This window comes from Anoplopoma fimbria, chromosome 14 (genome assembly GCF_027596085.1).
Source record: "Anoplopoma fimbria isolate UVic2021 breed Golden Eagle Sablefish chromosome 14, Afim_UVic_2022, whole genome shotgun sequence".
Classification (NCBI taxonomy): domain Eukaryota; kingdom Metazoa; phylum Chordata; class Actinopteri; order Perciformes; family Anoplopomatidae; genus Anoplopoma; species Anoplopoma fimbria.
In genome coordinates, this window is record NC_072462.1 from 14,785,307 (window position 1) to 14,800,865 (window position 15,559).

The following is a 15,559-nucleotide window of genomic DNA, read 5'->3' on the forward strand; positions in this document are numbered from 1 at the left end:
TATTGATGCCTTTCATAACTGCACAGTCAGATGGAGGATATTTAGCTGCTGAACATATTTACATAAGAGAAAAGCATTTCTTCACATGTTTAAGGTCGTTAAGTGTTTTTGGCAGAGTGTGCTTTGCGTCAATGCAGTATGGTGATACTGCGGTCCGTCACGGCAAACGCCGGCACCAGCGGGGCAGTGAAGTGATGCGTGACGGCGTGCAGCACGCTGCTGGAGTCCGCCTCGTAAAACAACAGCGTCTGACTCGGCCAGTCGAGCAGCAGGCCGATCCTCTGGGGTTTCCTCGCCACCTGCAGGGGCTCCTTCCTCCCAGCGTGGCAGAAGGAGTAGTCCCCGTCGTAGTGAGACAGCACCCAAGACTGGCTGTTGTGGCCAAGTCGGGCCTCATTCCCGGAGCCTTTGCGCTCCAGAGAGGTGTAGCAGACCCCGACCTTGAAGGCACCACTCTGGCCCACATCCACCACCCAGCTGTGGCTGCCAGAGGACATGGACAGTGAACCCAGTGCGTTTGGCCAACAGTCAAAGCGTGCTGGGTCGTAGGGCGGCGATTGGCGAGTTTTTTTGTAAAGGAAGGTCAAAGTGTATGAGTCGCCAGAGAGGGACAGGAGAGGGCTTAATGTGCGCTCATCAAACATTAAATTAGAGGATCCATAAGCTGTGGGAAGAAGAAAAAGATGGATTGAATGTCATAAACTGATGTCATGTTTTGAGGAAGTTTGATAATTCATAATGTCACAGCCTGCTCTTTGTCACACACACACACACGGAGGGTCGGTCACTTCCTGCCACCCTACAGCATCACACTTGTCTATCTTCAAGATTTATTTATGAACAACCCTTGATTATTTCTAAATTTTCTCCCATTTTTAGATTTATTTCAACTGCTCGGTAAACCAAAACAACATCCAAGCCTTTTCAATCATGATGTTTCCAACCAGGGAGCAAAATACATCAGGACAAAACATAGTCTATGTAGATAAATGTCTATATTCCCAATATGTGAAATATATTTCCAGAGCTAAATTACTACAAGTCAAGAAGGTTCTGTGTGCAAAAAATACATAAAACCAAAAGAAGTAAAAGCATTTATATAAAATATATATATTTATATAAATATATATATATAAAATATATATATATAAAACATATAATATAAATCAGTATTAATAACTTTAAAAAGATAATATAAAGGGTTAGAGTAGAAGTGGCCATTCTGCATATTGAGTACTTTTACTCTAATAGATTTAGTCTGAAAATACCTCTGTATTTTACTTTTTGCTTGAACTGGAGTATTTTCACATGGCTATACTGATACTTTTACTTCAGAAAAGGATCTTCCATCGTAGATGTCACAGAAAGACAGTTTAATTTTTTCATTGCAATGTTCGCCTGTACAGTTTCTCAGCGTGTTTCCGTTCGGAACATAGCTACTATTTCTTTCTTGATCTTCCAGTTTTGAAGGTGTGTTGATTACCATAATCAATTTATGTCTTCAAATGAACGAATACAAATCTACTAACCGTTTGGCCCCAGCAGCACTGCAGTGGCCCACAGGCCTCTCAGCAGCTTGCTTTCACTGCAGTCTGGGTTCAGGTTGAGCTGGTCTGTGTCACATGGCTCCCCTACACCGTCAGCCTCCTCCACCCTGACACAAACAATACAAACAATACAAACAGCCAGAGAGGAAGAGATGTTAGCTCTCTGGTATCCTAAACAGGAACAAAATATTCACAGGCAATGTCATGTATAAAAAATTACCTTTCAGCTATCTCCTGGACACTCGTCTGAAAAACAGGAAGAAAGTGATGAGTATTCTGGGCATTCTTCTTCTTAAGCAATTTATGTTCATTATCAGGTTGCTGGTTTTAAAGCACAAGTTTGTTTATTGTTCAAAATATCTTCCCCAGTTATCCCTGAATTTCCTGACAAAAATGTCCCGTCTCTCACCACCAGCTGTGCGTCTGGAGTGTGGGTCAGCGTTTGCACCAGGCCGGAGCGTGTTTGCGTCAGTCTCGCCAGAGCCTGGATCCAGTGGGCTCTCTGGGTGAGGAGACACTGCTCCACCCGCTCCTCCTCTCTCTGCACCTCCTCCAAGAGACGCTGCTCCTCCTCCTCCAGGGCTTCACGAGCTGCGCTGACCTGAGCCAAGACCTGCTCCCTCGCCCTGCTTGCCGATACCTACGCCGAGGGACCAGAAGAAATATTAGACGACTTCTGGTACAGGAGGAGAAATTACATGGTGTTGAATCGAATTGCATAATCAATACTGTATTAATATGACTGTATTCAAAAGGTTGATAGAAACTTTCAAGTTTCTAAAGCCCATAAACTTTATTTTTGTTGTTTCCAAAAGTATAAAAACCCTCATAGTTCATGATCAGATATGCTTTGAACCTTGCACTAAAAAATTTTTTTTCAACGAACCGTTTAATCTACAAAATGTCAGGAAATCTTTAACAAATGCCCATAAAACTTTCCTATAGCCAAAATTGACATCTTCAAATGAGGGTTAGAGGACAAACAGCAATCCACAACCAATGGATATTTAATTTACCATGCCATTGAAATGCAGTGAAATCCGCATTTTTGAGAAGCCAAAACTTCTATTTCTTAACAATATATCAAATTATCATCTGAACTTGCAGCTCCACTTGGTTTCACAGAGCTTTACAATGAGTTTCAGCTCATAGTTTAGCTGTCTGGTCCACAACTTTACCGCTTTCGGTTCCCTTTCATTGCCCTACTAGCATAATCTTCGGCCATAGCAGGCAACTTTAAAAAAGCTCTAAAAACCCACTGTGATCTGCTCAGCACCAAACAGCAGACAAAGTTAGCCGGTGAACAAAGTGTTGCATTCACAACTTGTTTCTGCTGCCTCAATGTGGCCAAAATATCAGTTATTGCAGGTTTCCAGTAAGCCAGAGTTTAAGTCGGGAGGGCAGGGGTATTTTCCTCAAGCCCAAATTTTGAGCAAAGTATCTCATAAATCAAACATTAAGAAACATTCGGGTCACATAATGTCAGTGCCTTAGAGGCGTGACGTGGGGGCGCCCATAAAAGCACAGAGGTTGCCAATACAATTTCACACAGTAAACTTTCCACGTCTAGCCGTAAACAATAAACAAACACACCAATAGCTAAGGAGATTCACTGACCAGATTTTTAACCCAAAGCATTGTTTCCATGGTGTGGAGTAAGTTTGTTTTAGGTCGACACACGTATTGGTGTGGTGATTCGATTGTTTCTCAGATAAGATGCTGTTTGCTTTACCTGCATTTGTTGTTTGCTTGAGGTTTGAGTTACTTGTTGTTACTTGTAACCTAGAAAATTACACATGCATGTCCGTAGCTCTGACCACTGACACCCATTGTGTTCAGGGAGGTTAATAAATAGGCTTTGGGTGCACTAAAAGAGGCAACCTTTGCTTTGTTGCCCGGTGGCGAGAAATTGACTGAATCAGCAAGTTGTATATGACTAGTAAACTATTTTTATTTCTCTTACTCATACATGTACAACTGTCAAATTTAAGTTGTTTGTAATAATAAGATCTAAAATCGTATCATTGTTATAGAAGTAAATTGTGGAAAAGACACAATTAAATTATAAACATTAATGTAAAATCACATGCATTTTCAATGAACAGCCTATGTGAAGTGTTTTTTTTTTTACTATATAGTATATGATTTATTTTTAAATGTTATTCTATATGTTGGTGTGACAATAATGGTGTCACATGCAATTTATTGGTAAAACAATTATTCCAATAATCTATTTAGTTCTTGATCAGCCAAAATGCCAACCTGGTTTAAGCTTCTCAACAGTACAGGTTTTCAGCTTTTCTCAATTTTATATTATTATAAACTGAATGTCTTTGGGTTTTGCTGTTCCAACCAAAGAAGCAATTTGAAGGAGAGCTAGGCTGTCATTTTTTTTTTACTATATTCTTATAGATTTAACAATAAATTGGATACTTGAAAAAATAGCTAATAGATTAATTGACAATTTAAATAATCCTTAGTTGCAGCTCAAATACAAAAAGACTTACTATAGGCGTCAGTTTCCACTTACACAAACCCAACACATGTCCACAAAGCACATGTATGTCATCACATTGCAATTTTTCATAAAGCCGATACAGCCAACCTCAAAACAACATTCTTATGAAACAGTGTGGGCTTCACTGAGCAATGTGTATCAGCTGGCACTGTGTCTGTGTGATCATTAGTCTGAGGTTGAGTGGGAGGGGATCAGGTATTTCTCACCTGAAGTTTTTGCTCTTTGGCTGTCAGCGTCTGGTCGATAAACCTCTCAATCCTCAGTGCCTGCAGCTGCATTTTCTCACACACATCCACCAGTTGGTTCTGTTGACGACACACACACACACACACACACACACACACACACACACACACACACACACACACACACACACACACACACACACACACACACACAATAATCAGGTGGAGACGCAACAAGAAAATCCTGTCTTTTCAAATACCATGCAGAGGATCCAGCACGATAAAAACCAACATATAAAATGTGGCACGCCCAAGAATTATATGTGAACACAGTTTTTCCACACTTTATCAGTCAGTCATCATAGCTTCATAACAGCTACAATCCTCAACAAAGGGAGTGATGGAAATAGGGGAAAAAATCTACATTTTCTCGCATAAAATAAACTTAAATAATAATAAGAAGGATATAGCTTCAGGGTGAGGTATAATTAGTAAAAAAAAAAACATGTCAAACGCTTGAGAATAGGGAAAATAAACAAGTTACAAGGCATTCACACAAAATGAAAGTAACCTTCGTGGGCTATGTGTAACCCTCAGTCATGAAAATATACTTACCATGTATATTTCAAGAGCTATATCATACCACATCTCAGTCAATACTTTAGTAATAAAAGTAAACAGCAGTAGTTACATTAGTAGCCTACACACTCACCCTGACTGCGGTGACTCTGGTGGCCAGAGGGGTCACAGTGTGTCCGTGGCAGGGGCCCACGATGGCGCAGTGAGAGCAGATGAGTTTCTGCTCGGTGCCACAGAACCAGTCCAGCTCGGACTCGTGCTCCACACACGACTCATATTCACCAGAGAAGATCCCGGACTCGGAGTCGGCGGTGGTCCCAGCCGGTGAGGTCGCCAGCGCGGTGTCCTCCTCCTCCACCTCCTCCACCTCCACCTCCTCCACCTGCTGCTGCTGCTTCGCTCCGCCGCTCAACGCGGAGAAAATAGGCTGCTCTAAATCCATCTTTTTTTCAGTTTTAAAGCCACCTGAAGTCTCCTCAGGTGAAGACGGGCATATTAAGTCGCAAGTTATGATCTCCTCGGTCATGGCACAATAACGCAACAGGTGCACCGGCGGAGCAGGAGTCGCACTATGCAGCCTACAGCGCTGTAATACAGGTGTAACAGGTGAGCGGAACACGGAAGTAACGCGGACACCAGAGGTCAGAGCTGGGAGAAAAGAGGTTTCTGCTCTGCTGGTTTCAGTTGTTTGATTTGGGCGTGAACTGATAATCGTCTTTTGAGTTTTAAATGATGAAGTAAACATAACAATGTCTTTCTTTCTTGTTTAGCTTGCCTTATTTACCTTTTTTCTCTCCCCATATCTGTCTTTATGACCCTAAAGTGTCTCAAATTTGCAGCTGTGATCAGAAGTGAAGCCCAACATCATCAGCTTCAAGTTTTAACATTGGGGTGTATAGTTACATTTATTGCACACAGATAAATATTACAATACTTCCATCAGTGGACCATAGAGGCTCAATCATCATTATGTTACCTCCTTCGGCGATGGTTAGTGACTTAACAGACATTTATTTAAATAAAAATCTTCAAGATTGCCACTTTAAGTATTTAACTATTTTGAGGTATTTCAGTGGGAAGTGGTACTTTTTACTATACGCACGTATTTGCAGAATTTCAGTGCGCCTACATTAATTTGAATAACTTGTGTAGTTTAAACTATCACAAAACGTAGTCTGTCTTTTAACTCTAAAAAATTTATGTAAACCAATTTTAACTTAAAGAGCTGCTAAACTATAAATATCAAAATTAAAACACAGGATTTTAACCTGCATGACGTTTAGCATTTAAAGACAAAATCTTATTAAATCGTATTAATATTTAATGCTATTGTTTAAGGTTTGTGTCAGATTTTACATTTTTTATTGTCATGTCCACAATTACAGAGAAGCAGTTGACAATGAGAATATATGTTTAATGCTCATTAAATTAATCATGCACATTTAAATATGTGTGTTTTGAACTATTTTTGGCATTTTATTTGCTATAGCAGTCTGCTATTCAAAAACTATCCTCATATTTTAATTTGTATTGTCCTAATGTTTACTAGATACCATTGTGAGAGCACTGTGGAAGAGTAATCAATTTTTCCAGGGTGTAGGTGATGGATGGTGTCATCATGGGTGTGAGCCCAAGTATCAGAGGTGCAGACACACCTCAAAAACAGCTGTTTAGCAATACGGTGGGCAACACCCACTGACTGGAAAGGCTCTTGAATCCAGAAAAAATAATCTCAAATGTACTTCTCGAAATATGGTTTGCCCTTATTAGGCCTATTCATTTACAATGACTGTGCAGTCAGTTGGGTCTGGTTGCAACCAGCATCCCAATGGTTATGGTTTAATTTTAAATCAACTCCAGGGTGCAACTATAAAATACACAAAAAGAACCTATTCATAATGCTAAATAAAAAGAACAGTTTACAGTGTAATAATGTTGTGTAAAATACCATGCCAGAGATATCCAGGGTTTTTACAGTTTGTTGTATGAAACTGGAAACATAACTTGATTTACTGTTATTTAGTCATTCTGACATATTGTTTTAACTTTATATTTAGTATTTTATTTGTATCCTTTTCCACCCATGTGCTTAGCTTTTACCAGTGGACACCAATAATAAAAGCTTACTGTTCATTTCCTGTTCATTTCTTGAAGAGGAGGACAAGAGGTTTAAATCAAAGGAAAGTAAAAAGGCTTTTCATGGATTATCCTCTTTGTATCCCATTGTTTCCCATCACTTTTTAAACTGAGCTTAAATGAAATACTTCTTGTTAAAGCTGCTAGGTTTGGAAGGACAGAGATCAAATCTCAAGAAATACACACACATCCCACTCCTCCCAGCTCCATGTCCGTGAGTAACTGGATAGGAGTGATTGACAAAAGAGAGTCATGCCTTCTGGCTCAGACAAGGTGGTGTTCAACACATTTCACTTTGAAATGGGAACAGAAGAGGCACAGGGCTGCCATTGTTTCCTATAAAAAGCTGTTTTGTAAAGGAAAAAACATTATAAAACAGACAAAGGATTCCTGTGCACTAGGTTTGTGTTGGGCAAAAGAGATGACTTTAACAAAAAGTGGACTAAGAAAAATAGAAGATGACGCTCATCTTTCTCTCTTCATACACCCTGTTGAGTTTAAAAAAATAAATGCCACAAAAACATAAAAGCGAATTATCTCTGCATGTCTGATGTCACTCAAAGAACACCATGTTAACACGATAATAAATTGTGGTTTTGCCGTTTGCAACTTCCATCCCTGACAGCAATTCTTTGAGTGAAACAATTTATACTCCTCATTAAGAATAAACTGACACTCAATTAACACTTACCTGTTACGATGCACTTAAATTCATTAAGTTAATTAGTGTCGGGATGTCTCTGGTTCTGAGCCATATATTGGAATAAGATTTATATGTAAACACTGTCTATTATCAGCATAATCAGCCTTACCAACTAATCAAAATATTATTGTGTTTCTGTAATACAGATCCTGATCTCCAGAGGGTGCTCACACACTTATGTCACTGAACTGAAAATCATGCTTTAGCACTGGACAGATGTACTGGGAAAGAAGTTGCTTGTGTGCTCACTGCATCCGGCCCAGAATATTTATAGTGATGAATGAAATTGAATACATCTTCCTGTGTGCTACCATTTGAGCATCAGAGTGTGTGGGGATGAAATCATTTGTTGTCAATCCCTTTAAATGAATAGAAATGTCAGGAAGTTGAAATGTCTATTCAACAACACAATTATTACTGGCATTACAAAAATTAAGTAGTAGAATAATAACTCAAAAAAGGACTAAATTCTGCATCTGATATTTAAAAATGACAATCCTTTACCCAAAATCAATATTTCTTTGTATTTAAACTTGTTCCTGTTTTAAACAACTAGACCTAAACATACAGATGTGCAAACATGCTGAATGTTAACCATAATAAATAAATAATTCACAAAGAAGCGACACAATAGAATATCATCATCAATAACATAACCATGTCAGAAAAGGGCTTATCTAAATATACTTATTACCTGTGATCTATCATTATTCCTTTCTTTGTGCTTCGGCAGCATACAATACTCAATGGTCCTGCATCATCAAGCCTTTAATTTCGCAGGGAATCATGACATCAATCAGCACTGAACATATTAATGAAAGTCATGGATGTAGGCTTACTGGATACCAAACCAAAAATCACTGATTACACGTTCATATTACAAAGAGTTATTGCTCTTTGAAGGTGTTAACAGTGTTTTGTTGGAAAAAATGCTTTAAGGTTACTGAGATAAATTAAGTAGTCCTCATCTTTCTCAACACGTCCATGGTTAAAGACTTGCCATCAAACATTTCGCGCGAAAATGGCTGGAAGTGGTCACGAGAGTTTAGTGACGTAATAACAGAAACAGGCGGTCTTTGGAAAATACTCGTTTCCTATTGGACAACGTGATAGGACGCGTCGTCTTAGAAAAAACGTAACGTCGCATCTGATTGGACGCCCTGATCGGTGGCCACGCCCCCACCAGCTAGCTCGGCTTTCCTGCGCCAGCAGCCGTGTGTCACCGAGGTTGGGCTGCCGCCGGAGAGACTCGGAGACAGGGCAAACACCCATCCAGTTAACCCACACTGGCATCGCAGTGGGGCTGAGGGGCTGCCCCGGCGCTTTCTTAACCCGAAGACAGCTTAGGTCGGATCCTACGCCTCTCTCTCCGTCACCACCACCCGTCCTCCTGATGTCGGATTTCAAGCTCGGGATCGTTCGGCTCGGCCGTGTGGCCGGGAAGGTGAGCAGGATCCCAGGACTGCCATGTGCGGCCGGGGGAGGGCCCGCGGGGATCACAAAAGGCGATGGAAAATGTTTTTTTTGTGGTGGCGAGTCGATGCTATTCAACAGCTTGAATGGTCATCAACCCGTCCTCGACGCGGGAGTAGCACATCTTTACCGATTTTAGCTGCGTTTGGACGGATTAGAGAAGCCGGCCGAGCCAGACTGGTGCTCTGCTCCTCCGCCGCCACCACAGCTAACGCTAGCTAGCATGTAGCGGGTCACGTTATAGCTGTCGTTAAAAAGCGGAACAGTGCCACACAGGTAAACACGCGGGTCCTCGTGTTGTCGTGGCCGGTGTCGGGTTGACGTGGAGCCGACAGCTGGCTTTATTTTGGACGGTGGCTCACATCAATCCCCCGGTCGGTGAAACACTTAGCAGCGCCAGGCTAGCTGTGTTATTTGGGTTATTACACGGTGAAGTGTCTGGTAATGAGGAAGCCATTGCCATGCATCCACTGATTCTTTTGTGCAACGTGACAAAGCACCGGCAGGACAGCACAATGATCCACCAATGATCCACATCTGTAGACACGTTTTTTGGGGCAATAGTTACAGAGTTATAGTGAGTTACACTCATGTGACGTTATGGCTGAATGATGGTCTATCCCAAGTGTGAGTGTCACAAGACACTCGCACTTGGGATAGACTGTGCAGACCTCCTGAGTGACAGAGCTCCTGGGCTTCAGTCAGCAGTCACACACACACACACACACACACACACACACACACACACACACACACACACACACAAACAACTTATTTACATGATGTCACACCGTTTTGGATCTGCACAATAGTCTGGCAGTGGAGACAAAGTGTCACATTGCATGTTTCGACCTTTAGGTATGTGGACAACACCACCCTGTGCTGTTTTGTACCATGCTCAGTGAATGGTGGGGCTACTGTGTTGGTATCTTGTCACGTGCATTTGAGAGAGACCCACATACTAACAGAGAGTTCTCTATCTCTGAAATGGTCAACATAAGTTTTCTTTCATGCATCTTGAGTCTGACACTTGAGAGTTTGGCTGTTAAAAATGCAGTACCAGTCAAAAGTTTGGACACACCTTCTCATTCAACTACTTTGAAGAATCTAAAATATAAAACATATTCTGGTTTGTTGAGCATTTGTTTGTTTACCACATAATTCCATATGTGTTGCTTCATAGTTTGGATGTCTTCAATATTAATCTACAATGTCGAAAACTAAATAAATAAAAACCATTGAATGAGAAGGTGTGTCCAAACTTTTGACTGGTACTGTACATTAAGATAAAATTAATTTTGATGACGTAGACATTTATGATGATGTTTATGTCGGTTTCAACTGTCAAGTGCAGGGCGATATCCCAAATATGTGTTTGCACAAGCCTTTGCACAACCAGTTAAATTGTCCCTATAAATAAGCCCTATTTGGATCTGATTAATATCTCAGGTTGGACACAGTTCATCAACAAGTTACCATGATGCCTTGTAAATTAACTCGTAGTTCTTGATAGCCATAGCTAAATAACAGGAAGTGGTTCTGCCAAAGACAAACACAGGCTTATCAAATTGTTTTATACATTATCACAGATTGAAGTCTTTAATCATTAATTGGTTATTTTATTTATTTAATATCTAATTATGTGAGTATACTGCTCCAAACTAATCAAAAGGCTCTTTGTAAAAGCCTGAAGATAATACTTTAAAATAAATGTAGTCTTATAGGGTCCTTCACTCATATTGGGCTCATGCTAGTGCAGGCCATGAAAGATAGCTGCTCTTATTTGTGTCGTGGTTGTTGACATGAAAGTATTCTCCATTCTCTCATTTCAGACAAAATACACACTTATTGATGAGCAAGACATACCGCTTGTGGAAAACTATGCATTTGAGGTAAGCTATAAAGATTCACCTTCAACTTGTGTTTATTACAAGTATTGATGATACCACTTTTCTGATAGTGCCTTTGTTAAAAAACGTTTTCACTACTTCTTTTCCAGGCACGTATGGAGGTAGATGCAGATGGCAATGGAGCCAAGATCTTTGCCTACGCTTTTGACATTGGCAAAGGCCGCTGGGCAGGAAGGCCTTTGCATGAGCTGCTCTGGTAAGTAGTTTGATAAATAATGTGTGGGATAAGCAGCATCTGGGCTCAAAGACATAGGCGAGCATTCTTATTGTGGAGGTGTGGGGTCCATTGATTATAATTAACCCCAACATTCTGAATAGGGCATCTGAACACAGATGAATATTGTTGCAACAGTCTGACAAAAACAGTTCAAATTGCAAAAAACTGCCACTTTGGGGCTGCTAGTAAAACTGTAGACTACCTCGAGATGCACCATCTGCATCTATCTTGGTTGTGGTGTTGACAATCGCTTGTTATTGATCATTTTTCATAGTGGTATATTATCCCATGTTTATCACTATCTAAATTGAGCCTTGCCCCTCGACCTAAAAAGTATTATTTTATTTGTGAAAATGATTATGAGACGCAAATATGTTTTTTAAACATAGAAAGTTTAAAGGCTCTTCTTGTGGCCTTTAGAATGAATGCTCTTCTAACATGAGTTAACCTAGCAGTCTTGCTAAAACGTCTACATTATCGGATCTCATCTTGATCAGTTGTTTTGTAACTGGTAAGAGACTGACTGATTGACTTTTTATACTTATGTCTTGACTCCAGGGAAAAGCACAGAGGAGGCATTGCCCCCAGTTTTCAAGTCATCCACATCAACTCTGTGACAGTGGACAATCGGCTAGACAACCTGCGACTGGTGCCGGTGGGCTGGAGCCCCAAGCCCGAGGAGATTTCCAGCAAACAGAGGTAGGACTACAGCTATACTGGTGCTCAGGGCTGAACATAAAATACTGCACAAGCCGCATGTTTGTGTAGGCAAAGACAGACGGATTCATTGAAGCCCTAGATAACCTGAAGGCGAGAGAAGGAAAAAAAGGAATATTTACACAATTTATTTTTCCCCCTACTACATATCCTGATATCTTAGTGGAAAAAATGTTTTGACTTGCCGGTCACAATCGGCATTGAGATTTTTTTTAGCCTAACACTTCTTCCATATTCCCTTACTTGTCCAGAGAGCAGTCTCTGTACTGGCTGGCCATCCAGCAGGTACCAGCTGACCCAGTGGAGGAGCAGTATCTGGAGCTCAGCCGCACACGCTACTACAACGCTAACGGGGAGCTGGTAGAGGAGGAGGAGTGCTCCTGCACCTACTACGAGTGTCATTATCCTCCTTGTTCACTCATTGAGAGGAGGGTATGTACTGTGGAACTTGCATGCTTTCGTAGTCTGATTTTAATCAATTCAATGTGTAGTTGAGTTACTTTTTAAGTGGGAGATTAAATCTATAGTTATACAATTTTCCCCCTCATGGTCACAGGACCAAAAGCATGAGGTACAAAGGCCCAGAGCCAAACATAATCTTGTTTCCTCGTCTGTCTACAGCTCCGGGAGTTCAACATCTGCGGTCGCTGCCAGGTGGCGCGCTACTGTGGCTCCCAGTGCCAGCAGAGGGACTGGCCCGCCCACAAGAAGCAGTGTCGCGAGCGCAAGCGGGTGCTGGCTCTCGAGTCGGAACCCGAACGATGATCTGCCCTCATCCTCGCCTGGGAGAGGATGAGGGAGGACAGCTGGGGGATAGGGTTGGACTTATGGGAGTGGATCGGGGATGAAGTGCAAAATCGGGGAATTTGCTGACAAGAGACTAACGACGGAGGACAATGTTGGTTGCTTGATTGCTTGATGGATTCAGGGGGGGGAGGAAATGGAGGGGAAGGAGAAAAAAGCAAAAAGACATTTGCCACTTTCCAGAACTGGTAATTCTCCATAGCTTGCTTGCTGGATGACGGGGGAAAGGTATTATTATTAATTATTATTTTTGGTCATTATTTTTCTCGAGGAGGGAGACCCTCGAGCTCTACCTGCTGCTATGGTTTTGAGGGGGGAAAAGTTGTCTTGTTGACGAACTGGACAAGCTTCTTTGGACCACAATATAGACCGTTGTCGTCATCCACTTTAGTTCCTCCACCCAGCTGCTGGGTGTGGTGACGTCTGTGCAAACGGGGGACCCAGGGGCTGCGGTACCTGTAGTTCAACTGGTACAATGGGACACGGACCTCTTCACTGTATTGCTCCCTCTCTGACCTCTCTGGTGCACACGGCTGCTGTCTTCATGGTCATCAACACCTTAGCCGCCTCCCCTGTCTGTCGAACTCCCCCGCGCAGCCAACCACGACACACATCAGATTGATTTCACTGATCGAATCACACTACCAGTATTGAGTGTGGGAGTGTGTATGCTTGTGTGTATGCTTGTGTGTATGTGTGTGTGTGTGTGTTTGTGTTTGTTTGTTTGTTTGTTTGTTTGTATGTGTATGTGCTGCCAATATGTACTGAAGGACATTGAAATGGTCAACATGGGTTACAGGCAGGGTTCATGTATGTCTTTTCTCTTAAAGGGGCCATATTACAAAGTTTTAAATTTCATATTTAATCGTAAATTGGTGGGTTAAAATATTTTCACTGTTCTATAATAAAGTAGCTGCCAAATAAAGGCTATCATTTTTTCTAGACGTTTTTCCTGACCCATGTGTTATTTTATCTTTCTATCAATTTGATCAGAAACAAAGTAGTTTGAGACAAGGTACAACGTTTTATTCACCACTTTAAAAACTATCCACATTTTTTTTTTTTTTTTTTTTTTTTTCAAGTGTCCAGTTATTTAAATCTGTTTCTGGTGATATCAGTACTTTGACAGGCCTTTTGTCATGATCTTACATAAGCAAAGCTTGTTATGTTGGTCACGGTATGAAAAAAAAACGCTTTCCTGTGATCTCAAAATAATTATTTCATGTTCTCAAGACACAAAGTATAATTTCTGATGATAATTTCTACCAAAGTACTATGACCTGTAGTTTTGGAACTCCTGTATCAACTGGTTTAAGTCCCTCCAGTCAGTCTAAGTTTGCTGGATTTTAACAGACACTTGTCTTTTCAACTGTATTTCTTTGCACCTGCAGGGTAATGGTATGTGTGTGTCGCGGTCAGGGAGGGGGGGGGGTTAGCGCTCATTTTCTTGTGTGAGAGTTTGCTCTAAGGGTTATTTTTTTGAAGAAATTCTATCAATGGAGCTATATTTATTTAAAACATTTGATTGTGAAACATGTTTTTGTCCTGGTGATATTTGAAGGCAAATGTTCAAAAAAAAAAAAAAAAAAAAAAAAAAAAAAAAAAAAAAAAAAAAGGACAATATGGGACCTTTTTATGTCACGTCATTTTGGGCAGGAAGGGGGATTGAACACTTTAACCCTTTTTTTGTTTTCATTCTTTCCTTATCCTGAATTAACAAGTGAGTCCTCCTCTGTGTTGCCTTTCCAGATTTTTCCATGAAAACACTGCACACCATCATTGTCACTAAAAATCTTCCACGCGAGAGATGTCTTGGAGTGTAAAACTTGAATTCCCCGCCCCCTTTACACACCTTTTTGGGTAATTTTATTTGGAGAGTGGTTTTATGAACTGAACCATTTCCTGCTTTTGTTTTCTAAGACACAGCAGTCTAAGTGAAATTGTTCCAAGTCAACTTTATCCTCAATCGCCTGCCTTCCTTGTATTACCTACAACGCACACCTGCTTAATGTGTCCTAATCTGTTTTAGGTGAGGAGCACAGACACATAGTAAGCATGTAATTCACGGTTGTACATGCGACTTGTTGATTGTTTATTTTGTATGTGTGTCCGAACAGGTTTTCAACACTGCACTAAAAATTTGGCTCCCCGTGTTAGCGTATTTGTCTTAGATGGGTCGAAGGGAGGGGTGTGATTTGGATGATTTGGAGTGTACAGATCGTGTCTGAAATCTTTTTGTTTTGTAAGAATATAAACATTAATCACCTAGAAATAAAGAGCTACAATATGTGAATGGAAGTACAGTTGGGGGGATAACTGACCGTTGCTTTTCCAATGTAAAATGATAATAAATAAAATGAACCTCATATGTTGGAGTCAGCTTGTGGAGTCCTTAAAATGTGAATCATAATGATAAATGTAAGAGTGGAGTATTATAATTTATATATTATAATTTCAAACTACATTCATGTGAGCATGTGAAAGCTCCTTAATAATGAAAGTCAGTTTAAAGAAAATCAACCTAACCACCCAAGAGTCAAAAATGTAGAATGAGAGTGTCTTATAGTTGTTTCGATATTTATTTTAATGAACACATTTGCAAAATTCTATCTGCCCACAACCACCTTATAGTGTGTTATAACCCATTTATTCATGGCTTTAAATTCTCAAATGAAATAGGGAATGTGATTGTTACCAGTTATTTTTTACTTTATAGTCCTTGAACCTGGACTTTCACACGCAGAATGTTACAATTATTTCAAAGATTCAC

At 40.6% G+C, this 15,559-nt stretch overlaps 2 protein-coding genes across 2 annotated transcripts; one reads left to right on the forward strand and one right to left on the reverse strand.

The window, feature by feature from the left end:
* Positions 1–41: 41 nt before the first annotated feature.
* Positions 42–5,355, reverse strand: bspry (B-box and SPRY domain containing). Its single transcript, XM_054613040.1, has 6 exons — positions 4,963–5,355; positions 4,272–4,370; positions 1,957–2,187; positions 1,768–1,793; positions 1,530–1,654; positions 42–664 (listed from the first exon to the last, which is right to left on the reverse strand). Exons 1-6 carry the CDS (start codon positions 5,353–5,355, stop codon positions 129–131), a joined length of 1,410 nt encoding a protein of 469 aa, XP_054469015.1. The 3' UTR covers positions 42–128.
* A 3,488-nt stretch (positions 5,356–8,843) lies between these two features.
* Positions 8,844–13,854, forward strand: zmynd19 (zinc finger, MYND-type containing 19). Its single transcript, XM_054612627.1, has 6 exons — positions 8,844–9,112; positions 10,974–11,033; positions 11,141–11,247; positions 11,827–11,967; positions 12,237–12,417; positions 12,607–13,854. Exons 1-6 carry the CDS (start codon positions 9,062–9,064, stop codon positions 12,748–12,750), a joined length of 684 nt encoding a protein of 227 aa, XP_054468602.1. The 5' UTR covers positions 8,844–9,061; the 3' UTR covers positions 12,751–13,854.
* Positions 13,855–15,559: the final 1,705 nt, after the last annotated feature.

Bases quoted from the DNA above. Each gene is read 5' to 3' on its own strand.
- bspry (XM_054613040.1), bottom strand. From the start codon at position 5,355: ATGACCGAGGAGATCATAACTTGCGACTTAATATGCCCGTCTTCACCT. The intron at 1,794-1,956 runs GTGAGAGACGGG...CCTGTTTTTCAG, and splicing joins CTCCAGACGCACAGCTGGTG to ACGAGTGTCCAGGAGATAGC. The intron at 1,655-1,767 runs GTAATTTTTTAT...TGTTTGTGTCAG, and splicing joins GTCCAGGAGATAGCTGAAAG to GGTGGAGGAGGCTGACGGTG.
- zmynd19 (XM_054612627.1), top strand. From the start codon at position 9,062: ATGTCGGATTTCAAGCTCGGGATCGTTCGGCTCGGCCGTGTGGCCGGG. The intron at 11,248-11,826 runs GTAAGTAGTTTG...TCTTGACTCCAG, and splicing joins CCTTTGCATGAGCTGCTCTG to GGAAAAGCACAGAGGAGGCA. The intron at 11,968-12,236 runs GTAGGACTACAG...TTACTTGTCCAG, and splicing joins GAGATTTCCAGCAAACAGAG to AGAGCAGTCTCTGTACTGGC.